Source organism: Cricetulus griseus, chromosome 2 (genome assembly GCF_003668045.3).
Source record: "Cricetulus griseus strain 17A/GY chromosome 2, alternate assembly CriGri-PICRH-1.0, whole genome shotgun sequence".
In the NCBI taxonomy this organism is placed as follows: domain Eukaryota; kingdom Metazoa; phylum Chordata; class Mammalia; order Rodentia; family Cricetidae; genus Cricetulus; species Cricetulus griseus.
In genome coordinates, this window is record NC_048595.1 from 41,098,187 (window position 1) to 41,124,292 (window position 26,106).

Here is a 26,106-nt window from a genome sequence, read left to right on the forward strand (position 1 = left end):
GCTGCCGAGGCTGGACTTGATCTCACTCTCAGCTCAGGTAGCCTGGAAGTTTTCATCTTCCTACCTCAGCTTCCTGAATAATTGGAATTACATTCCTGTGCCACCAGCCCTGGCTTTTTCATGTTTAATTAGAGGATAAGAGTTTGGGTACATTTTTAACGAAACCTTTTAGAGCAGTTTTCCATTCATAGCAAATTGGAAAGAATACTAAGCTGGGCATAGAAATGCCTGCCTTTAATTCCAACACTTAGGAGTCAGAGTTTAAGACAAGCTCAGTCTACATAGTTTCAGGACAACCAGAGCTACATAGTAAGACTATGCTTCAAAACACACACACACACACACACACACACACACACACACACACACACACACACACACACACACACACAGAGAGAGAGAGAGAGAGAGAGAGAGAGAGAGAGAGAGAGAGAGAGATTTCTCACATTCCCCATAAGGCATCCATCATTATCAGTTGGTACACTTGGTGAGCCTGCATCATGATCACCCAGAAACTACAGTTAACATTAGGGTTGGATAAAGTTTGTTCTTATAAAGCTTTTCAGAAAATTGTTACTGTTTTATATTTATATTCAAAGATACTTGTTCAGATATTTATCTCCATATTGTCTGCAGACTTTGTAATAATTGTAGTTGCATGTTATTAAGATTGACTGTACTGGGTCTGGGGCTGTAGCACAGTTGGTAAAATGCTTGCATAAAGCCCTGAGTTCAATTCCCACCACCACTTAAACTGAGCATTGTATTGAATACCAATGTTCCCAGCACTTGAGTTGAAGAGGTAGGAGAATCAGGAGTTACAGTCATCCTTAGTCATGTAGTGAGTATGAGGGCAGCCTGGGCTAGTGAGTCTATCTCAGAAATCCAAGAGGCAGCTGGCTATGGTGGAATACGCTTTTAATCCTAGTACTCGTGAGGCAGAGGCAGGTAGACCTTTATGAGTTTGAGGCCAGCCTGGTCTACATAGTGAGTTCCAGGACAGCCAGGGTTACATAGTGAGACCTTGTCTCAAAAAAGAGTAAATTTCAATTTTTTGCCCAAATTCTTACTTAACATTTTAATTGTATTTTACTAAAGTCTTTCATGCACTAACGTTCACATTGATGATTGCTTCTCCTAGGCTGATATTTCTCTCTTCTCTGGGAGCATAACTCAGGTTGGAAGTCCTGTTGGAAGTGCAATGAACCTTATTCCTGAAGACGGTCTTCCTCCCATCCTCATCTCCACGGGTGTGAAAGGAGGTATATGGACGTCTGTGCTTACACAGAATCATTATATATCCACATGTTGCTTCTGCTTAAGGATGATCGAGTGGTAGTCATCCTTCTATCTAACAGCAAATGCAATATCCTCAATGCCATGAACACAGCTGGTGCTATGACTGTTTGCCCTATTGTAGCTGTTTTTGGTTTTTCGAAACAGAGTTTCTCTGTGTCTTTAGAGGCTGTCCTGGAACTACCTCTTGTAGACCAGGCTGGTCTCAAACTCACAGAGATCTGACTGCCTCTGCCTCCCGAGTGCTGGGACTAAAGGCATGCGCCACCAACGCCCGGCTCCTATTGTAGCTGTTGATATGTTTCTTGCAATAATGTCATTTTCACTCTCTGGAAGACTATTTCAGAGTTCGTCATACTCTGAATAGTTGCTTGTGGTTCTAGAGTACACCGTGGTACACTCAGGACGTTAATTTCGCTTTTCTTTTGATGTGTGATGATACCTTCAGGATGATACACGAGGAGGACTTAAGTAGCCGTTTTGCTGTTAAAGGTATCTTTTAGCTGGGTGTGGTAGCACAGGCTTGTAATATGTTTTAATTAAATATACAAAAGTATTTTTCTGTCTGGTAGAAGATGGCTGAAGTTAACAGATACAAGCTTTATCAAAACAGAACCCAGTATCTGACTTACTTTATTAATAAAATAAACCACTATAATTTCTTATTAAAATAGCCCCAATTTGTGCTTAACATAGCAGCCTTCTTAACAAAACCATGTTGTAGGGAATCTTGGTAAAGGAGCAAAGGTGTGACACAACCAAAGAATGCTGCCCTAGCTGTGACAGTGGCATTCAATATATCACACCTGCATCTAGGCAGTTCCTTTCCAGGTGAAGGGTTACTAATAATAGTTTTTTGATCTTTTCTCTGATTCCACCAACCTCATACTCCTATCTTTAACTTTTTTGTTTGTTTTTTGAGACTCTGTCTGTGTAGCTCTGGTTGTCCTGAAACTAGTTGTATAGACCAGACTGGCCTTGAACTCACAGAGATCCACCTACCTGCCCCTGCCTCCCAAGTACTGAGATGAAAGGCGTGGACCACCACCACCACTAAGCTACTGAGGTCTATTTTTAAAAGTGAAGTAACTGTGCCTATTTAAGAGTCATTGTGGCCATTAAATCATCACATCCCTTTTTGTCTACAGCAAGAACCTGACAGCAGTCAGGTTGGCATGCAATTGTTACTTTCTCTTTCCTGTTTGAAAGACTTCTGTCCTCAGACTTCTTGAACAGCTGCTCAGACTCTCAACTCTCTCAGTCTTACCCTGGGATGCCTACAAAGTAACACTTTGCTGTGGCACCCAACTTAAAGGCATGAATGAATTCACTAAAAAGTCGCTTATCTGTGGCTTTGTAGCCACTGGTACAGGCCACAGCAGCATTTGGGGAATCCCACTGGAGTAGCCACCCAATCTGGCTAGGTTTTCTTTTCTTTTTTACCCTAGCCCCTGAGTGAGTTTGGGATTTTCCTGTTGTAGCCTCTCTAAAACAGTCTCCAGCTGCCATCCAAACTCCAGAAGCACCTTGGGCTCCAAACGCTACAAGACTGGCTGGCTCAGCCTTTAGACTGCTCCTGCCACACGTGCTTTTCTACACAATCCCCTGTGCAGCTTTTCAGACAGCCCTCTCTCTCTCCCCCTCTCTCCCTCTCGCCCTCCCCCATCCCCCCACCATGGATTGCCTGCTTTCCCTACAGCCCCTCTCCTTGGGCTGCCACTCTGAGCTCACTGCCACATGCTAGTCCTGCTATCAGATGTGGTACACCTAACAGCTCACTGACATTATCAGCAGATTTGGTGAGACGATTGCGAATTCTTAAAGGAAGGAATTAGTTAAAAGAGAGAGGTTTCCCCCCCACTATAAAATGGGAAACACTATTACAATGGAGGGATTTAGGTCTCTGTATGATTATACACTGGGCAGTTTGAAAATGGAACAATTAAATGAGGGAATAACTAATATAGATGGGACTTATATAATGTCAGTTATAAACTATCAGTTTAATCTTCTTGTTTTATCACTAAAAAGTTGGTTTATCTGAGTGCTAAGATACAAATTTTAGAAAAACTTAATTAAACAGATCACAGAGACCATCAGTTCCATACAGGTGAATTTAATAGAGAACTAATTTCAGTATTGCATTATAAGGTTAGTGAAGAACAGCCTGAGGTTTTCAGACAACCAACCTTAATATACCCAGTAACCTTACAGGAGTTGCCAAATGATAGAGGCTCTGTAAGAGCTCATTGGACTCCTGTGGCAATATTAGATTTGAGATTGAAGGAATCGGTAGTTTCATGGCATGCATTTGTAGGACCCACGAAGAGGACCTAAACCAGCAATGCCAGCTCACTGAGATACAGAGACTGAGACTGCCGCAAAAGCATGAGGTTTAATTATTTCAGTGAGCACTGGGGTCCTCTATACTCAAGACAGGAGCGACCCCCATCAGCAAAATCACACATCTTTTATAGGCATTTTGAGGCAGATTCAAGCAACAGGCTAAGTTGGTTATTGTTCATTTGGCTGGTCCCATATTTGGCTATGTTTTGATAATCGGGTGGGGAAATGTTCCTCCTCCATGCTCTCTCGAGGTTAGGGTATAGTGAGCGGGGATTGTTTCTGAGAAGTCCTCAACCACCCTGCATACACCTGGTGTTTTTCACCCTGCTAAACATGGTCTGGAGTCTCACATTCCCCCCTTTCTTTGGTAGTATTTCAATCTTGAAATCTATGGTGGTTCTATTTGGTTTTTTTCCCTGATATTGCTGTCTAAGCATCATTATTTGCGCCATGGTAATAAAGCTGATAAAGGCTAGTAAGTGGTTTAAAACGCAAGACCCAAAGTTAAAAGCAGAAGCAGAATGAGTAAAGGTCTCATTAGGGTTGAGATTTCAGAGTGGTGAGCCATGGGGAGGTCTGGAACCAAGACTCAAACCATCCCTGGCTCTGCTTCCTCTCTCTCCTTCTCTTGGTCAACCCTTCTCTGACTTTGGCCATGGAGTCCTTGTTCACCCCAGAGTGGTCTATATAGAAGCAACACTCTTCTTTCAGGGCTGCACATAAACCTCCCTGTTGGAGGAACAAGAGGTCTAGTCCCCTTCTGTTCTGCAGTGCTACTTCAGATAGGGAAGTCAGTGACTGTTGGAGTTTGGTTATAGAGCTTTCTATTTCTTTAATGTCCTTATCTATGGCTTGTTGCAAATGCTGGTAATTTTGATGTCCCAGCGCTAGTGTTGATGCCCCAGTGGATGCCCCTGCCACTCCCAGTCCTAGGCCAAGTAGGATAGACAGTGTTATTCCTACCGGCTCTCTTTTGAAATGGACTATTTCCTCGTCCAGTGAGATAATAACTCTTCATAGGGGTGGTAAATCATTGTAAGCATCAACTGTACTAACACACAGAAATCCTTGGAGTTATTTAGAACTTCTAGATGAATACATGGGGTTAGGCCTTGTGAACAAGCCCACCAGCTGTTGCTAGGGGACTGGAGGAAACCAGTGCTTTGGTTTAGAGTCAGGGTGTGATTGCACAGTTGAGAACGGGAATCTGGGTCCTCTCCTATACATAACCCCTGCCAGTCACTGCTGGTAGGGTAAGCCTGACTCCTTGTTGTTGCCATCTGCATTGGCTGTTATCCTTAGCATGGTGAGTCTGTCCCTCTATAGCTATTCCCTCATAATAGCGGGGGTGGGGGGTGCCACATTGTAGCACAACCAACAGGATTTGGTCATCTTGGGATTTATGGAGTTGACCACCTCATATGCTCTCTCTATGAGAGTCATTAATCCGGAGAAGCCAGTGGTGTCCGTAGAGGCGGTAGTTGGGCCATCTTTAGGGACCTCCGGTGTCATGGTCTCCCTGGTGGGTGATGGGGGCTTAACCTTTGTTTTGGGAGACAAGTTCCTGGAGGGCCTTAGAACCGGATTTGTCGCTATGGATACAGAAGGGATCTCTATCTTTAGCCTAATGGTAAACAATACCCCATCACCATACCCAGACTTATGGAGCCTTAATCCCCAGTTGTACCCTTTTGTCCAAGTCCTATTTTTCTTGCCTGCTCCTGAAAAGTGAATACTGAGTGGATTTCATGTAAAATTGGTATATAGCCCTATTCCCTTCCACACTCCTGGCCTCTTTCCCTGAAACCCTGAAGCTTTGTTCCCTGAATAGGTACTTGAAGTCAGCCCCCAGCCCATGAGGGGGCTTTCTGTTGAGGGTAATGAGATCCCTGTTTGAGGTGAGTTTCCAATAAACGTTTCCCGTGGTCTCATAGCCCCAGTTCTTACAGGAATAAGTCTTTGCACCCCCACATTTGGGGTAGTCAACAATACCAGTTAGGGTCCTTTCCTAGTGGTTCGAGGGAGTAGGTCTGGTGTCATCTGACGTATACCCAGTGTCCAACCTGGAACCTGTGTGATGTCTTAGGTGTTCCTGACTGATAGGCGGCTGCCAGCTGGGTCCATACCTCCTTCTGCACCACCTGTAGGCCCTTGAGCCTAGCATATAAATCATTGTTATTATGACAGATTGGTTCAGTTGCGTCCCCCACTATGGTTAGTCGGGGAGGTATTCCAAAGAGTGTCTCAAAGGGGGTCAGACTGAATCTTGAGGGAGTATTCATAACCCTGAAAAGCGCTAAAGGAAGGATCACTACCCATTCCACACCAGTCTCCATGGTTAATTTAGTCAGGGTCTCTTTTAGAGTTCTATTCATCCTCCCCACCTGACCTGAGCTCTGAGGTCGGTATGCACAATGTAATTTCCAATCGACCTCTAAGTATTTGGCCACCCCCCTGACTCACCTTGACAACAAAGGCAGGGCCATTGTCCCACCCTATTACTTTTGGCATCCCGAATGTGGGGGGGAGGGATTTCTTCTAGTATCTTTTTAGCCACCATTGTAGTGGTCTGCTTGGTGGGGAAGGCCTCTACCCATCCAGAAAAAGTATCTATAAACACCAGTAAGTATTTGTACCCATATTTCCCAGGTTTTATTTCAGTGAAGTCCACCTCCCCGAAGACCCCAGGCCTGTCTCCTCTAAGCCTAGTCCTGGGTCTGTCTTATTTCTGCAAGTGTTTACCTTCTGACAAGATTGACATTGCTGGACCACTTGTTCAGCCAGCTGTCTGAGGCCTAGGACATGATTTTCAGATTTTAAGACCATCTGAACTAGCTTCTTGGCCCCTAAATGAGTCTATTGTTGCATTTGCCTAAGCATGGCCTTTGCCTGGTTTTGGGGTAGTAGTCCGTGTCCCCCCCCAATGTTTTTTTTTTTTTTTGAATTAGATACAAGATTGTTTTATATGTCAATCCCAGTTCCCTCTCCCTCCCGTCCTCCCCTTCCACCTCGCCCCCAACTAAAACCCTACCTATCACATCTATCACATACCCTTTCTGTTCCCCAGGGAGGGTGAGGCCTTACATAGGGTGTCATCAGAGTCTATCATATCCTTTGGGATAGGGTTTAGGCCCACCCCTGTGTGTCTTGGCTCAGAGAGTAACTCTCTATGTGGAATGGGCTCCCAAAGTCCACACCTATGCTAGGGATAAGTACTGAATTACTACAGGAGGTCTCATAGATTTCTGAGGTCTCCTCACTGAAACCCACAGATATGGTGTCTGGATCAGTCCCATGCTGGTATTCCAGCTATCAGTCTGGGGAGCAAAAGTTCCCCAATGTTCAGGTTAGCTGTTTCTGTGGGTTTTACCAGCTTGGTCTGGACCCCTTTGCTCTTCACTCATCCTTCTCTGCATCTGGGTTCCAGTTCAGTTCAGTGATTAGTTGTGGGTGTCTGCTTCTACTTCCACCATCTGCTGGATGAAGGCTGTATGAGTTGGGGGAAGAACAGAAGAAAACAAGAAAGGAGAGACCATAATAAGGAGGGAGACATTTTAGGTTTACAGAGAAATCAGGTACTAGGAAATGTCTGGAGATCTACAGAGATGACACCAGCTAACAATCTTAAGCAACAGAGAGGCTACCTTAAATGCCCTCCCCTGATAATGAGATTGATGACTGACTTATATGCCATCGTATAGCCTTCATTCAGCAGCTGGGGTAGTATCTTCTTACCTGTTGCAGTGAGCCAGTCTTTTCTCCTCATCAAAATGGTTTGAGAGATCTTTGGAGATTAAAGCGAGGTCCCCTGCTGAGTATTGGGATAGTGGCCTGAAGGTAGATTCCTTTATTACCATCTTGGGGGCCATTTCTCTGGCCTCCCAATCTACCTGGTTATTTCCCTGGGCGGTGAATAATACTCACTTTTTTTTTTTTTTTTTTTTTTTTGGTGCATGCAAGGCCTCCAGCAATGCCAGAATCTCAGGTTTATGTTATGTTCTTTTCCTCCGGAGGTTAATAGACCCCTCTGCTGGGAAATAGCTCCATGCACATGTACAGTTGCAAAGGTATACCTGCTGTCTGTGTGGATGTTAATTTTTTTACCTTTTCCCAATTCTAGAGCTTTTGTGAGGGCAATGAGTTCAGCTTTTTGAGCAGATGTCCCTTCTGGCAGGGCTGCAGCCCATATAACTTTTTTTCCATCTACCACTGCAGCTCCCGTCCTTCTTTTACCCTCTTCTAAGAAACTGCTCCCATCTGTGAAGCATGTCACTTCAGCGTCCTTCAGAGGTTGATCTGACAGGTCTTTGCACCAGCCATGAGCCTCGGCTAGTACCTGCTGGCAATCATGTATTGGTGGCTCCAAATCTGGATCCTGGAGCAGGGTGGTGGGGTTCAGGCTGGTAGGTGGGGTAAATGTGCTACGGTCTGAGTTAAGTAGCAGTGTCTGGTAGTGAGTCATTCGGGCATTGGTTAGCCATTGGTCAGGTGGCTGCCTTATTATGCTTTTGAGCGCATGCGGAACAGAAATTACCAAGTCCTGTCCCATAGTTAACTTATCAGTATCTTTCACCAAGGTAGCAGCTGCTGATACAATGCAGAGACAGGCTAGCCACCCTGCTACCACAGGGTCGAGTTTTTTTGACAGGTATGCCACTGGCCTCTTCCATGGCCCCAGTTTTTGGGTCAGAACTCCTTTTGCTATTTCTCTGTTTTCTGCTACATATAGATGGAATGGTTTTGTCACATCAGGGAGCCCCAAAGCTGGGGCAGACAACAAGGCAGTTTTGATAGAGTCAAAGGCTTTTTGCTCTTTCTCACCCCAAATAAATGACCACTGATTTTTGGTCAGAGGGTATAGAGGGGCTGCCATTTCTACAAACCCTGATATCCACAATCGGCAGAAGCCTGCCATTCCCAGAAATTCCCTAACCTGTTTCTGGTTAGTGGGTAGTGGGATGTGGAACACAGTCTCCTTTCTGGTTTCTGATAGCCACCTCTGGGCCCCCCTTAATAGATACCCCAGGTAACTAACCTGGTGCTGGCAGACTTGGGCCTTCTTGGCTGAGGCCCGGTAGCCTAGATCTCCTAACTCTACCTGGAGTTGTTTTGTTCAGTCAATGCATTCCTCTCTGCTGGAAGCTGCCAAGAGCAGATCATCTACATATTGCAGCAGAGTTAACCTGGGGGTTGGCCACTCGGAAGGAGGCCAATTCCTGATATAAGGCTGCATCAAATATAGTGGGGGCAGTTCTTAAATCCCTGTGGCAGTCTGGTCCAAGCAAGCTGCCCCTCGATACCCTACTCGGGGTCCTTCCATTCAAAGGCAAAGTACTCTTGGCTCTTGGGCACCAGAGCAAGACAGAAGAAAGTATCCTTGAAGTCCAAAACCGTGTACCAGGTTCTGAAAGGAGGAATAGAGCTCAACAGGTTATAGGGATTTGGCACCGTCAAGTGCAAGTTCGTTGATTTCACAGAGGTCCTGGACTGGCCGGTAATCAATCATCCCCGTACAGGGAGGTGGGGGGTATTCCTTGCTGATTGGCATTTCTAGAGGATCCCCAGCTGGAGGAGCCATTGTATATGAGGTCGAATTCCATCTCTAGCCTCCTTAGACATAGGATATTGGCAGACCATGACAGGGCTGTCTTGGGCTTTTAATTCCACACTGATTGGGGGTTGGTTCTTTGTTTTCCCCATCCCTGCAGTTTCTGCCCAGGCCTGGGGGTACTTCATTGTCCACCAGTCTATGTCTTCTCCTTTTGGTTTAGGGCTCTCATGTAGTTTGTATTCATCTTCTAACTGTATTGTTAATATTGGGATGGGTCTCCTTTGCTGTTGGTGACCTTAGGCCCATCTGGCAGGAAATGTATTTGAGCACCCATCTTAGTAAGTCTCTGCCTAATAAGGGGTACGGGCATTCTGGAATCACAATGAATGAGTGGGATACCTGGCCCATGCCAAGGTCCACCATTCTTTGGGTAGTCCATGAGTATTGCCTATTACTGGTGGCCCCTTGCACCTAAGACTTCTTGTTGGAGATTGGTCCTTCTGCTTGTAGGAAGACCGAGTGTTGGGCTCCAGTGTCCACTGAAAACTGGGTAGGCTTTCCCTCCACACATAGCATTACCCTAGGCCTGGGGAGGGAGTCTGAGCTCCGACTCCCCTAATCACTGTCATCTTGTACAGCTAAGACCTGGGGGGCACCAGGGGTCTCCCTCCTTCCCTGATATCTTCCTTTCGCCTTTTTCTTAGGGCACTCCTTTGCCCAGTGACCTTTTTCTTTACAGTAGCCAGGGGGTCCCTTCAGTTACCAGATGTTTTCTAACTAGACTCCTTCTGTTCCCTAGTCTCCTCACTACAGTGGCCAAAATCTTGTGTAAGTTTCTCTCTTGTCTTTTGTCCCGTTTAAGTTCCCTAGCCTCCTGCTCTTTCTGTTTTCTTTCTTTCTCTTTTTCTGTCTCCCTGTTGTGATACACTTTCTCACCTACCTGTACCAAATCTCTTAATGACTTATCCTGGAGCCCTTCAAGTTTCTATAGCTTCTTCCTGATATCCCTACTGGACTGATCGATAAAGGCAACTGTAACTGTGGCCTTGTGGGCTTCACTGGTGGGATCATATGGAGTAAACAAACGCAAAGCCTCCATAAACCTTTCCAGAAAAGCATCAGGGGTCTCAGTTGGTCCTTGGACCACTTCCCTTAACTTAGCCAAATTGGTGGGATGTCTGGCTGTACCCCGGAGACCTGCCATTAAAGCCTGGATATAGACCTTTAGATGCTCCCTACCTTCAGCCGTGTTGAAGTCCCAGGCTGGCCGTGTGAGGGGAAATGACATCTGGCAGGAGGGAGGGCCTGCCATCTGGCCCCGGAGCATTGTTTTTGGCCTCCAAGAGGATGTGTTGCCGCTCCTCTGTAGTGAATAACACCTGCAAGAAGTGCTGGCAATCATCCCAGGTAGATTGCTGGGTGAATAAGAGGGACTCAGTCAGATTAGTGAGGGCTTGGGGGTTGTCTGAGAAAGGGGGATTCTGGTTCTTCAATTATAGAGGTCAGCGGCTGAAAATGGCCAGTATTTTAGGGGTTATTGTCCCTGCTCATCTGGTGGCCCATAGGCCCTGAGCGGGAGGGCTTGAGTCTGATCCCTGAGTCTGGCCCTCCTCGGCAGCTCCGCGTCCCCAAGGCAGGTACCTCTGGCTCCTGGGAAGCTGTAAGAGGGGCACTGGGGGCCCCTCAGCTCCTGCAGTCCGGGGTTGGGGGGGTAGGGCGGTGGAGGGTCCAAAAGGAAGAGGTCACTATCCGCGTCTGTCTGTGAGAACAGACTTCTTTCTGTCCCCGCAAACCGCAAAATCTCCTGCAGGGGGAAGGAATGGGCGGACCCAAGAAGAGGGGTCTGAAACAAGGTTTTCCCAGGCCAGGATATAGGGGATCTGATCCGGGTATCCATGTGGCCCTGAAAAGAAAACCTTCCTTTTTACAGCCGTGATTAGGGGCCAGGAGAAAGATCCTCCCGGTGGGCTGGAAGGTGGGCCATTCTGAAGCCCAGAAGGTCTGCCATTTAGTTTTCTTGATGTCTACAGACAAGTTGTGAGCCCGGTCCTTAACCTTAGACCAGTGTTTGAGTCAAGTTCAAGGGAAGTTGTCCAAAAATATCGTCAGTCCAAGTCCACACACAAAAAGACAAACAGAAAGTAGAATACCAACGCGTCCTTTCTGTGAACGCCACTAGAGAAAGACTGAATTACTCGGCGGTGGCCTGCGGCCCACCTCCCCCTGATAGAGTCGGGTCCTATCCTACTCGACTTCCTCCCCCGAGTCCAGGGCGTCCCCTGTAACTCCTGGCTACTGTGGCATCCTGCCACGGATAGCCTAAGAAAATACAGACGGCTGACAAGCCAGAAACCAAACCCAACAGCTGCCAACGCACAGATAATGACACTCAGACAGACGAAGACCGAGACAGAGGTGCCTCACCCTGTTCGTCTCCAGTCTCCTGTCTCTGGTCTCACTAGCAGGGGATGAATGCACCAGTTGTAGAACCCACGAAGGGGACCTAAACCGGGAATGCTGGCTCACTCTCAGATACAGAGACTGAGACTGCTGCAAAAGCATGAAATTTAATTATTCCAGTGCGCACTGGGGTCGTCTGTACTCAAGACAGGAGCCACCCCGATCAGCAAAATCACACATCACACACATTTTGAGGCCGATTCAATCAACAGGCTAAGTTGGTTATTGCTCATTGGTGGCCCGCAATACCCTTCATCAATTTGGCTATCTTTTGGGGCCCGCAGGCCCCATATTTGACTATCTTTTGATAATCGGGTGGAGAAATATTCCTCCTCCATGCTCTCTCGAGGTTAGGGTATGGGGGGGGGGATTGTTTCTGAGAAGTCCTCAATCGCCCTGCATACACCTGGTGTTTTTCACCGTGCTACACATGGTCTGGAGTCTCACACATTCACCATTTGCGAAGCAAATGTAAACTCTTTGTCAGTTTGTAATAGAATTATCCCTAAAGACTGGATAGACTTGGTTAAAGCTGTCTTAGAGCCTGGTCCACAATTACAATGGAGTACCTGGTTCAGAGAAAAGGCTAAGACCATTGAACAATGGAGTAGAGCTAGAGGTATGGAAGTCTCCCAAGATCAACTTCTTGGAGAGGGAGATTATGCTACTTTAGAAAGGCAATCTCTCTATGGCTTTATGCCATGAAGCAGCTTTGAATGCTTAGGACAGAAATGGAGAAGTAGGAAAGAAAGTTGAATAATTTGCTGAAGTTATATGGGGCTCAAAGAAAGCCTTCACAGATTTCTTTACAAAGATTGACATCAGTAGTAAATAAAATGATACCTAATTCAGAAGCTAGACAAATAATTGAATCTCTGGCTTTTGAAAATGCTAATTCTCAATGCAAAAGGATAATTAGGCCGCTAAAGACAAGGTTAACACCCTTGGAGAAATGGGTCTGAGATACAATCAATATTGACTTTTATGACCCTGATGATGTGTGGGTAGGAGACGTGATTTCCAGTGTCAAATGTTTCAATTGAGGCAAAGAAGGTCACCTTAAAAGGGATTGTAAACCTGGCATTGCTAGAAACAATGTTTTTTCTAAGCATAGTTCAAACAGAATGCCCCTCCCTCCTGGATTATGCAGAAAGTGTGGCAAAGGCAGGTATTGGACTAATGCAGGTCAACAAAGGACATTCAACATAACCCTTTGTCATTGGGAAGCTTGAGGGGAAGCTTGTAGGCCCCTGTGCCAATTCAGTTCAGTTGTTTCCTGTCATAGAGGAAACTCCTCCCCAGAGCAATTAAGGAACTCAATAACTGTTGTAAGAAACCATACTGTGCTGGATGATAGAAGAGCTGTAGAAGAGAAAACAAAAAATTCAGGAGAAACCACAAGGCAAGTATTTTGGCAAATTTCTATAAATGAACAAAGACCAAATTTAAAAATACAAATAAGTGGGCTAGAGAGATGGCTCAGAGGTTAAGAGCACCGTCTGCTCTTCCAGGGGTCCTGAGTTCAATTCCCAGCAACCACATGGTGGCTCACAACCATCTGTTATGGGATCTGGTGCCCTCTTCTGGTGTGCAGATATACATGGAAGCAGAATGTTGTATAAATAATAAATAAATAAAATCTTAAAAAACATACAAATAAGTGACTTTGTCATTGAAAGTCTGGTAGACACAGGTGAGGATGTAATAATAATTTCACCAGAATCTTGGCATCCAAATTGGTCTCTTCAGGAGATAAACCGTAGATGGTAATAAGGACTTAGATAGTCCCAAGGAATTATCAGCTGAAGCTGAGAGAGAATTGGCTTTGGTGAAAGAGAAATTACACATTGCATATGTGTACCATGTGAATCCAAAGCCTAACTGCTGCTGCGTTCTGGTCATATTACCCTCTAAGCATTCCCCTACAGGATTCTAATGCAGAGGGAAGATATTATCTTAGAATGAATCTTTTTAGTACATAAGCGGAGTAAAATATTTAAAATTTTTGTGGAAAAGGTCTCTGAGTTAATTCTAAAAGGAAAATTGAGACTTTGTCAATTAGCAGGAATAGACCCAGAAGAAATTATATCTTAATAGACAAATTATGGGCAGAAAGTGAACCCTGGCAAAGAGGTTACAGTTATTTTTTGGAAGAGGTTAACAACAAATATCTCAAAAGCAAGAGAATTCAACTTAAAAAGAAAACTAGCTGGAATCTTCCTCACATTGTATGGGACATACCAATTTCTGGAGCCCCTACATTTTATACTGATGCAGATAAATCAGGAAAGGCAAAATACAAATCAGAAAATTTAAGTAAAGTGGATCTTAGCCCTTATGATTCTGTCCAAAAGTCAGAATTATATGTTAGTCTCATGGTATTAATGGATTTTATGGAACCTCTCAACATAGTTGCTGATTCACAATATGCAGAAATAGTTGCTTTGCATATTGAAACCACTGAATCTATACCAGATGATACAGAATTGACTTTATTATTTATTCAGTTGTAAGAAATAATCAGGAATATGAATTATCCCATATATATAACATACATCTGATCTCATATGTGTCTGCCAGGCCCTCTAGCACAAGGTAATTCAGAAATTGATCAATTTTTGATTGGAAATGTGCTGAAGGCCTCAGAATTTCATAAAAAGCATCATATCAATATCAAAGGTTTAAAATATTACTTTTCCATCATGTGGCAACAAGCCAAGGAAGTTATAAGGGAATGTCCTATTTGTTCTTTATACAACTAAATTCCACTACCTGCAGGAAGTAACCCAAAGTATACTCAAAAGGAATGGAATCTAGCAGGTGGATGTGCTCCATTTTGTAAAATTTGGAAAACTAAATTATGCACACCATATTATTAATACCTATTCAAGTTTTCTTTCTTTCTTTCTTTCTTTCTTTCTTTCTTTTTTTTTTTTTTTGCTTTTCAAGGCAGAGTTTCTCTGTAGCTTTGGAGATTGTCCTGGAACTCACTTTGTAGACTAAGCTGGCCTTGAACTCAGAGAGATCTGCCTGCCTGCCTCTGCCTCCAAGTGCTGGGATCAAAGGAATGCATCACAACCATCTGGCCCTATTCAGGTTTACAGTGGGCAACCACTTTGAATTTGGAAGAGGCTGATTCAGTAATCACATGTTTGCTAGAAGTTATGTTCATCATGGGTATACCTGTACAAATAACGACATACAATCCTCCAGCATATGTCTCTAAGAAAATGAAACAGTTTTTTTTTTTTTGCTTATTATTATATAAAGCATATTACAGGTATACCATACACAATCCTACAGGGCAGGCAGTTATAGAAAGATCAAATTGAACTCTAAAGGATTTACTAAATAAACAGGAAGGGATAATAAGGCCCCCCCAGAAATAGATTGCCTAATGCTTTATTAACTTTGAATTTTTAAATGCTAATGAAATGCTGTGGAAAGACATTGGATAATAGAAAAAACTTTGGAAATAAAAGCTGGTATACTTTAAAGATGTGTTGACCTCAGAATGGAAACCAGGACATGTGTTACATTGGGAAAGAGGTTTTGCTTTTGTTTCCACAGGAGAAGAAAAGCTATGGATATCATCAAAACTGATAAATATTCAATTTGAACAAGAAAGACCTCTTAATTAGAAGAGATGTAGTTCATCAAGCAGCATGGCCTTTTAATACAAACTAAATATAAAACTAAAAAGTGCTTTTTATTGGATCAGATATATAACTTGCCAAAGTTTACAAGCTTCAGAAAGGAAACTCACTAAAGAGCTGTAAAGTGTATAAGGTTGAGAAATATCTAAAGATAGTTTTGGATGGTAATGTAAGTTATGATAGAAAGTAAATTAGGTACAAGACTGTGGACTCACCAAGATAGGATAGATAATGGAGTATTTTCTCTGAATTTGTCAAATGCAAATGGGCTAGACATTGTTGATGTATTTATTGCCTATATATAGTATATACTTGTACTTATTGCATATAGTTTTTCTCATGTTATAGACTTCTTTTTTATTTTAGACAAAAGAGGAGAAATGTGGTGATATTTTGTTTATGATCTGATACAGCTTGCCTGAAGATCAGAGTGCATAGCTAAGCCACTAGTTAGCCACACACACACACACACACACACACACACACACACACAAAGCCACTAAGCCACTAGTTAGCCATAGAGAACAGGCAGTGGTGGCCACACCTTTAATCTCAGCACTCAGGAGACAGAGGCAGATGGATCTCTCTGAGTTCAAGGACACCTTGTACTACATGAGAATGAATCAATCTAAAAGAGAAACAGACCTCATTTCTTTGATCCCAGCACTTGGGATGATGCGCCTTTAATACCACGACTAGAGAGGAATATAAGGCGGAAGGAGACAGGAGCAGTGAGTCTGAGATTTGGTGGAGAGCATTGCATGGAAATGCAATCTGAGCATTGGTAGAGGTGAGAACTCTCTAGTAGCTGGCGATTTTGCTTCTTTGAACTTCAGCCTTAACCACAGTATCTGTCTCTGAGTTTTTATTGTTTATGCTACACTTTGCTTTTTTTCCTATTCTGTTACTCTTCTAGACTGTTTCTCTTTAACACTTTTCTCATTTACTGGAGATAAACTACATCTGATTGTTTCACTTAGGTCATGAAGTCATTAGGTCTTGATTCATGTTTGTAAATGCTGCTTCTTCAATGGGGCTCATCCTATGGAAGTTTTGTATGTGTTTTGTACCATTGAATGCAGCTGTCCCAGCTAGCTCAGCATTCTTTGGTAGTATCATGGACCTTTTCTTCTTTACCAGGACTCCCTAACACATGTTTTTGTAAGAAGGTTGCTCTGGGGACTGGAGAGGGCTCAGAGGTTAAGAGCACTGGCTGCTCTTCCAGAGGTCTTGAGTTCAATTCCCAGCAACCACATGATGGCTCACAACCATCTGTAGTGAGATCTGGTGCCCTCTTCTGGCATACAGGCATACATGCAGACAAAATACTGTGTACATAATAAATAAATAAATAAATAAATAAATAAATAAATATTAAAAAAAGAAGGTTGCTCTGAAAGTGAAATTTTTCGTCATTTTATTTTACTTTATTTTGAGACAGAGTCTCACTATGTAGCTCTGGGTAACCTGTAACTCACTATGCAGACCAGGCTGGACTTGAACTCAAAAAGATCCACCTGTCTCTCCCTCCTGATCTGCTGGCATTAAGGATGTATGCCATCACACCTGGCTGGGTTATTTTTATGTCTTTGTTTAATAAAGATTGTAATAGTTTATTTTTAAAAGTAGTTGTATTGCTGGGCTCTGTTTTGATATTACAATCTCTTGACTAGGATTTTGCAGTGTTCTTTTTTTTTATTTTACTGAGTTAACTTATTAGAAAATTTTAAAACAGCAGTTAGGAGCTGCTGTTAAGAGCACTACTCAGCAGTTAAGAGCACTACTGCTTTTCCAGAGGATCTGGGTTCAGTTCCCAGCACCCACATGGCAGCTCACAACTGTCTATAACTCCAATTCCAGGGTATGCAACACTCTCACATAGACATACATGCAGGCAAAACACTAATGCACATAAAATTAAAATAAATAATTTAAAAATTTTTAAATCACTATTTTTCTTTTAAATATATATTTTCATTGATAGGAAGGTAAGTATTTTCTACTATAGCCAAAAATCCCCAGTTTTCATTTCTTTTGATCAGTGAAAAATTGTGTTCACTTTTTCATCCTGGCTATCCTTTAGTGATACACTCTATGAGAACTGCACTGAAAATTCAATGTTAATTCCTTTCCTTTAAGTTAGATTTTCAATTATTTTTTGCTCATAATTTTAACTTTGTCCTGAGATGAACACCATTAAGAATGAAGTGGTCAAGTAGGACAGTGTGTGTTTGCGGAGTCAGAGGACGAGCACACTGAGTCAGGGGCTGGCCTGTCTGTGCCACAGTCCAGTGTGTGGCACACCAATGGTTTTAGTGCTGTATGTAGTGAGTACTTATATACTTAGAGGAATTCCTTCAAGTTTCCAGTGACTTATGATAGTTTTATTTTTTGGTGTGTTAAAAAGTCTAATGCTTTGTAAGGGTCATAAATATAAAACAGTATAGAGTAAAATAATCAGGCTTCCTCTGTACCAATCCATCCTTTCCATAGGAATTCCTAGTTTATAATCACCTTTTAATGTATTTTGGATTATTTTAAATGTTGATCTTAAAAATACTTGTTTTGTGAAATTTTTGTTATGTAGTTGAACATTTTTCTTAGATAAAGAGGCAGAGCAGACTTGAAACAAACCATTTTGGGGGAAAGTTTATGCATAGGACAGCCATATTTTTCATTCCAACCAGAGTAAAAAGAAGCAGTATTGACATATTGGCAGTGAGTGCCAATACCACCTGTGGCACCGATTGTCTCTTTTCTGTGACTAATCAGCCCATTCTCCACTAGATTTCTTTCTCAATTTGTCCCTTTAACCAATCCACTACAATGTTTTCTCTCTTACAGACTATGCTGTGGAAGAGAAACCGTCACAGATTTCAGTCATGCAGCAACTGGAGGATGGTGGCCCTGACCCACTTGTCTTTGTTTTAAATGCAAATTTATTGTCAATGGTTAAAATTGTAAATTGTAAGTTAGATTTTTTTAACTAAAAATAATTTAAACATATAGTTTTTAAAGCATTTATATTCTTTACACAAAAGAACTTGTTTTAAGTTGGTCTTAGAAACTAGAAACACTGTTATACCGCTTCCTTATATGCTCTCCATTGATGAAAAGAGGTTTCTAGATTAGTTCACAATTCTACCTTTATATGTCTGGCCCACTGTTAATGTCATCCACTTTTCCTTCCAGAATCACATTTAAGTATAATGCTGCTTGAAATTTAAGTTTACCACATCTAGCTCATACGTTACAATTAGAGATTAGCTAACTTCTCCATCTGAGGCCAGAAGCCATCCTGCACTTTTACCTAGGACAGTGTCTTTCCCACAGCAGTTACCCATTAAATGATTATGGGATGAACAGAGACAGACAGACAGACAGATAGACACAGAGACATATAGATAGAGACAGACAGACTGACAGAGACAGAAATTAGCTAGCTTGCAATTCCTGAAACACCTTAAAATAATGGATTAATTGGAGGGCTGGGGACTTGCCTTAGTTGGTAAAGTATTTGCTGCGAAAGCATGAGAACCTGAGTTTGATTCTAGCACTCACATTAATTAAAAAAAAAAAAAAAAAAAAAGAGGCGGAGGGGGAGTCAGGTGCAGCAGCATGCGTCTGCAATCCCCAGCGTTGGAGAAGCAGATGCAGGATTTCTAGGGCCTTCTGATCATCCAGTCCAGCTGAATTGGCAAGATTTATGCTCACTGAGATGTCTCAGTGGTGGAAAACATTTGAAGATGCCCAGCATTTCTGGCACATGAGCTTGTGCGCACACACAACATGAATATGACTGAGTTCTTCCTAGTTAGGTATACAAAGTAGTAATTTTCATACAAAAAGAAAGGGATCTTTTTATTAGTTTTGATATACCTAGTGGTATTAATCATGTTATTTGAATCCATTTGGAAATCCTGTTGTTAGGGTACAAATGATAACGTGTCAAGGATGGGATATTTTTTTGCTACATATGGCTTTTGGGCTTTTTTGGACACTTTTTAACCTAAAGTGAAGTAGAAGTCATCTAGACAAGTCATACTTTGTATAGTCCTCTTCTGATACCAGATAAAGTCCTCTTCTAATTATCTAGTATTTTCTCTTAGAAAGGACAATAATTAAACTAGCTAGTATATAGAAATGTGTTTTCTTTTAGTCACAACCTGAAGCCAGACCTAAAATCTGGGTTTTATTCTTTTTGTTCCTAGTCTTATATAATGAAAAGTGATTTTTATGTGTGTGTGTGGCGGGGGTTGGTGTGCATGTAGGTGGACACACCATGTAGGTACTTATATATGGCAGAGGTCAGTGTAAGGTATTTCCCAGTATTGCTGTCCACCTTATTTTTTGAGAGAAGGTCCCTCACTAAACCTGGAGCTCACTAATTGGCTAGTCTGGCTCACCAGTGAGCCTCTGGCACCCTCTGTACTGGTGCTACAGGCAAGTGCTACCATGGCCAGCTTTTTGTGTTGGTGCTGGGGATCTGAACTCAGGCCTCATGCTTGTACAGAAGCACTTTACTCCCTGAGCCTTCTCCCCAGCCCCCTGGAAAATTGATTTTTTTAAAACTAGTAACATGGAGGGCTGTATCTTTGTTGTCTATTTAAGTCTTAAATGTATTTTCTTTTTCTGTTATTTCTTTTAACTTCCAATTATTTTTCTAAGTTTTGAGAAAATAACAAAAAATAAGCAAGGCATTGGCATGTTTTATTTTCTACAATGATTCTTTGGCTCATGCAGTGACCATTTAAAGTTGAAGTATATGGGCTTAAGTTATCTTTCATTTTTTGCTGTGCATCCATTTGAGATCAGTGACTGAGAAGAATGTCTATATTTTTATTCCACCTATAGATGTGAACAGGAAATGCTGGTGTTTTACAACCAAGGGAATGCATGCTGTGGGTCAATCTGAGATAGTAATTTTGCTACAGTGTCTACCAGATGAAAAGTGCTTGCCAAAGGACATCTTTAATCACTTTGTACAACTTTATCGGGATGCACTGGCAGGTAGGAATGATATAGAACTTTGTACTGTTAGTAGATGATAAAAATTTTTGGACTCAGATATAAAATAGTCATATTATATTTGGAAACCTGGCATTGAACTTTGATATTTTCTAACAGTGTTGGAAACTGAACACAGGTCCTTATGTGTGCTAGGCCGACACTCTACCAATGAATTACATCCCTAGACCTCGGACTTTGATATTAGTGGCAAATATCAAATTAGAACTTGTCACAGTTTGAGAAAATTATCTATTTTATTACTGTGGTTCTCTTTATTTTACAAAGGATAGACTTAAAATTATAAGAAAGTCTGTTGACATTAGGTTAAGAATGTTGTTGTGATACTATAGGTCATAACATTAGTATTGCTGGGTAGTGGTAGCGCATGCCTTTAATCCTAGCACAGGCAGAGGCAAGCGGATCTCGGTGAATTCAAAGCCAGCCTGGTCTACAAAGTGAGTGCCCAACAGACTCCAAAGCTACACAGAGAAACCCTGTCTTGAAAAACCAAAAAACAAAGCATGATGTTAGTATCTAATAAAAAGAAGCATAATAACTCAGTCATTATAACTTCTAGTTACCAGTATTCATGTAATCATAGTATAAACACTTGAAATAGTCATATAAATATTCATATATTTAAAATCAATTAGCTTGTATGGTTTCAAAGTAAGTTGTATTATTAGCTATGCAATGTAAAAGTAAAAGCACACTATAAAAACTGGACAAGGTTAAGGATGTTAACTTAAGGAAATAGTAAAGTTGAGAGAAAAATAATTGTATTTGACCTAGCCTGGTGGTTTATGCCTGTAGTTCCAGTACTTGGGAGGCTGATGCAGGAGGATCATGAGTTTAAGGCCAACTTGGGCTTTATAGTGAGAGCCTACCTCAAAAAAACCAAAAAATACATTTATATGATTTGACAGTACAGATTCACTTGATTTAACAGAAAAAAAATATGTGGTTTAAATGAACTAATTTTTATTTATGATAACAGAAAGTCAGTAAATAATATCTGCAGTTTGATAGAGAACCAATATCATAAATGTACAAACTAAAAGAAATAGTCCGAGGTTTTTGTTGTTATCTTGGGACAAAGTTTCATTATGCAGCCATGCTGACTTGGAACTTACTATGTATACCATGTAGGCCTTGAACTCACAGAGATCCTTCTGCCTCTGCCTCCTGAGTACTGGGATGAGATTTTCTTTTAAAGGATTTTTTTTTTTTTTTTTTTTTTTTAGTTTTTCGAGACAGGGTTTCTCTGTGTGGCTTTGGAGACTGTCCAGGAACTAGCTCTTGTAGACCAGGCTGGTCTTGAACTCACAGAGATCTGCCTGCCTCTGCCTCCCGAGTGCTGGGATTAAAGGCCTGAAACACCAATGCCTGGCTTAAAGGATTTATTCTTATTTTAATTCTGTGTATGCATGTGTGTCTGTGAACATGATAGCAGGTGCCTGTGGAGGCCAGATGAGGGCATCGGATCCTCTGGAGCTGGAGTTACAGGTGGTTGTGAGTTGCCTAACATGGGTGCTGGGAACCAAACTAGGGTCCTCTGGAAGAACATCACGTGTGCCATCTCCCCAGCCCTTAAAGAGAGTTTTGGTTTTTTTTTTTTTTTTTTTTTTTTTTTTTTTTTTTTTTTTTTTTGTTGTTGTTGTTTTTCCCTAAAGAGGATTCTTACATTTTTGGTTGTGAACCTAGCCTTTAAGAGCCAAGCCATCTCTCCCGCCCCTAGAAAGACTCCTAAAGACAGATGTGGTTGCACACTTCTCTAATCCCAGAACTCATAGGCTAAGGTAGGAAGATGATGGGTTCCAGACTAGCCTAGGATATACATAGTGAGACTCCCATTTCAAATAAATAAAAAAATAGAAGAGAGATTGTCCTGAGGAACAGGAGTTGGAGACGGAGGTAAGAATGGCTAATATAAAAACTATTTTCTTGTATTATCTGATAGTTTTTCATAACAATATGAAACCATGAATTATTCAGGCTTTCTTTTTAAAATTTATTGTTGGGTGTATATATTATGTGAGTGTGGGCATGCATGTACCACAGCATGCTTATGGAGGACAAAGGACGACTTTGGGGAGTTCTCTCCTTTTTCTTTTATGTGTGGGTTCTGAGGACCAAACTCAGGTCATCATCTCAGGCTTGAGTGTCAAACACCTTACCCACTGGACTATCACCTGCCACACAGTCTTAACTTTGCAGTTCCCAAAGATGTTATCTAAAATATAAAATAGCTTTTATATGTGAAGTATTTTTTGCAGCATTGCCTAAATTTTACACAAAAATTAGAAATAAAAATACCCAGGTATAGGTGAAAAGTTTAACTGTTATGTTTATTACATGTATGCTTCTTTTTAAGAATCTGTAGAAATAGGGCGTTGGTGGCGCACTCCTTTAATCCCAGCACTCGGGAGGCAGAGGCAGGCAGATCTCTGTGAGTTCGAGACCAGCCTGGTCTACAACAGCTAGTTCCAGGACAGCCTCCAAAGCCACAGAGAAACCCTGTCTTAAAAGAAGAAAAAGGATTTGTAGTAATAACCAAATGTTATATCATAGGGGGCTAGAATGATGGTGCAGCAATTAAGAGTACTTTTTGCTTTTGTAGAGGACCTGTGTTCAGTTCCAAGCACCCATATAGTGGCTCATAGTCATGCTGACTCCAGTTCTAGGCGGTCTGATACGCTCTTCTGACCTCCTTGGGTTCCTGTGCACACATGGCACATGTGAAGCATTTATCTAATTATTCTTTATCAATAAACCTCAGGAGTCAGATATCAGGGTAAGAACTTGAATGATCAGAGATGTGGCAGAGAAGCAACCAGTGACCTACCTGCTCTCTTGTCATCCATCCAAAAAGGCTGAAACATTCCCCAATCCCTGCCCTACTACTTCCTGTGTTTCTCTATCTGTCCTTGGTCCTCCAAAATCTCTATGGCTAATTTTGATGAGCTAATGACAGTCTCAGGAGCATCAGAATGCAATCACGTGTACATACACACTCAGACATTTATATATAAAGTAAATATTTACATGTATTGGATGTGGTAGCTCACATCTTTAAAACCAGCACTTGGGAGACAGAGGCAGGTGGATCTCTGTAAATTCAAGGCCAGCCTGGTCTACATAGTGAGTTCCAGGACAGCCAGTGCTACACATGAGAGTCTGTTTCAAGACAACAACAAGGGATCCACCTCCATGAATCTGGTATACTTAGCTAATGTGGCATATTTTAGGCAGCAATACCACTCAATAGTTAAAATTAACCTACTGCTGATATCTGCAAGAACATTGATGAATGTGGAGCCACAGAAGCCAAGCCCCTAAAGTACATATTAGTTGTTGTTGATGTTTGTTGTCTTTTAAATTAGTTTCTAGAACAAGCAGAATTAATCTGTGGTGATAAAAATCAGATCAGTGCTAGCCTGAAGTAAGGTAGGGTCCAGGTATCAGGGTTTGTTTTTTTACTTCTGACTGGAATAGTGGTTACATGAGCATTTACATTTATTAAAACTTACATCACTTAGCCCATATGGTGGCACAAAGCTGTAATCATAACATTTGGTAGATGGGAAGCAGTTTGCAACTATGTGAGACCCTATGTCAAAAATAAAACAAAATCATGGAACTATATATGTAAAATCTGTGAGTTTGTAGAGCCAGGCATTTGTGGTGCATGCCTTTAATCCCAGCACTCAGGAGGCAGAGGCAGGAGGATCTCTGAGCTTGAGGCCAGCCTGGTCTATAGAGTGTGTTCTAAGACAGCCAGGGCTACACAAAAAAAGACCCTGTATCAAACAACAACAAAAAAATCTGTGAGTTTTATCATATGTGAATCGTGCTTCAAAAATGATTTTAATAGGCTAGTATAGAGATTCAATAATAAATTAAGAAATTGCAAGGCTTAAACTTATTAACAGTGTGAAAAAGAGATGAAAGAAAATGGTGGCTCAATTAAATAGGATATTGTAACTGAGTGTGAGGTCTTGTAAGAGAACAAGAGAAGGTTAGCTTCAGATTTCTGGCTTGGCACCAGAGTGAGTTGGTCTAAGTGTTCAGATGTTCAGTAGAAAAATTGACCGAAGAGCAAGAGATGCTGAATCAGAAATAATAACTAAGAAATTTTGAACTATTCAGATGGAATATGTAAATAGGAGGTGAATATATGATGTGGCTTTTAAGAGATGTCTAATTTAAATTTAAGAGGTGTAGTTTTCATAAATATCAAAATTAGAATTTTGTATAGGATAGGCCAGTGTGAAGTGACTAGGCTGTAGGCAAATCTAGGGAGGTAATAGCATTAAAATATGTTTTGTATAAATAGTTTTGCATTATAAAATTTTATTTTGTTCAAATATTTTTATCTAAATATCTAATATTAATAGAGTGTGGTACAATAGTTCACTACATGTATACAATGTGTAATATGTAGCGGTCAAATCAAGACAGTAAGCACTTTCATCTCCTCAAATATTACTCATTTCTATGTTGGGAACTTTTCTAGTAAACACAGTGTACATTGCAGATTCCTTTTTTGTTTTTTTGTTTTATTTTGTTTTTCAAGACAGGGTTTCTCTGTAGCTTTTAAAGCTTGTTCTGGAACTTGCTGTGTAGACCAAACTTGCCTTGAACTCACAGAGATCCACCTGGCTCTGCCTTCTGAGTGCTGGGATCAAAGGCGTGTGCCACCACACCCAGCACATTATAGATTCTTGTACGTTCTCTTCTGTGCTACAGGAGCTGGTTCTTCTGTGTTGGTGTTCCTTACTAACTTCTTTCTCCTGTCTCTCCTTGTTGCCCTTTGCAGTCTCTAGTGAGCACTCCCTCTCAATTCTTCTTATTTTATGCTCACAGGAAGCCCTAATAGAAATTAGAAAACAAATTATCACTTAACAAATGTCACTCCTACTTAAAAAATAACATTCGAAGACAACAGGGATTGCTTGGTTGATTAAGTGATTTTTATGCAAGTCCAAAGACCTGAGATTAATCCCCAGCACCCATGTAAAAGCCAGGTGGAGTAACAGGTGCTCATAATCCCAGCACTAGGGAGGCAGAGACTGGTGGACTTCTGGGGGATTACTGGCCAGCCACCTTAGACCAGTTAGCAAGCCCCAGATCCAGTGAAAGAGCTTATCTCAAAAATACAAGGTGGAATGCTCCTGAGGAATGGCATCTAAGGTTGACCTCTGGCCTCCACACAAATGTGCACGCATGTGAAAATACACACAAAATGAAATGTTTGTAATTATCGGTCTTCCACAGGGAAAGATTGGGAATTCCTGTTTGGTTGTGTCTAGCTCAATTGTAGGTAATAATAATTATTTAAAATATGATTGATTTCTTGATAGAAAATAATTAATAAACTTTTTGTTTCAGGGAATGTTGTGGGCAACTTGGGACATTCTTTCTTCAGTCAAAGTTTCCTGGGCAGTAAAGAACATGGTGGATTCTTATATGTGTCATCTACTTACCAGTCACTACAAGACCTAGTGCTTCCAACCCCACCTTACCTGTTTGGGATTCTCATCCAGAAATGGGAAACTCCCTGGGCCAAAGTGTTTCCCATTCGGCTGATGTTAAGACTTGGAGCTGAATATCGACGTGAGTACAAATGTCTTCTAAGCCATACAACCAAGACGTGATTAGATAAAGCTTGAAATATTTTGACCCCCTCTGGTGATACAGGTTAGTAAAAGTAACCTTTTGAAAATAGGTGTGCTAAATATGACCAATTATTTGGCTATAATGGAAAGAACTGGTAAAAAAAATCAT

At 41.6% G+C, this 26,106-nt stretch overlaps 1 protein-coding gene across 1 annotated transcript in view; it reads left to right on the forward strand.

The window, feature by feature from the left end:
* The window catches only part of Zfyve9 (zinc finger FYVE-type containing 9), a 171,782-nt gene that overhangs the window by 79,644 nt on the left and 66,032 nt on the right, over nucleotides 1–26,106 (forward strand). The window contains exons 7-10 of the mRNA XM_027402426.2: nucleotides 1,142–1,262; nucleotides 18,154–18,276; nucleotides 20,164–20,319; nucleotides 25,711–25,935. Of these exons, the coding sequence (XP_027258227.1) occupies nucleotides 1,142–1,262; nucleotides 18,154–18,276; nucleotides 20,164–20,319; nucleotides 25,711–25,935 (625 nt within the window). The remainder of the gene's footprint in view (nucleotides 1–1,141; nucleotides 1,263–18,153; nucleotides 18,277–20,163; nucleotides 20,320–25,710; nucleotides 25,936–26,106) is intronic.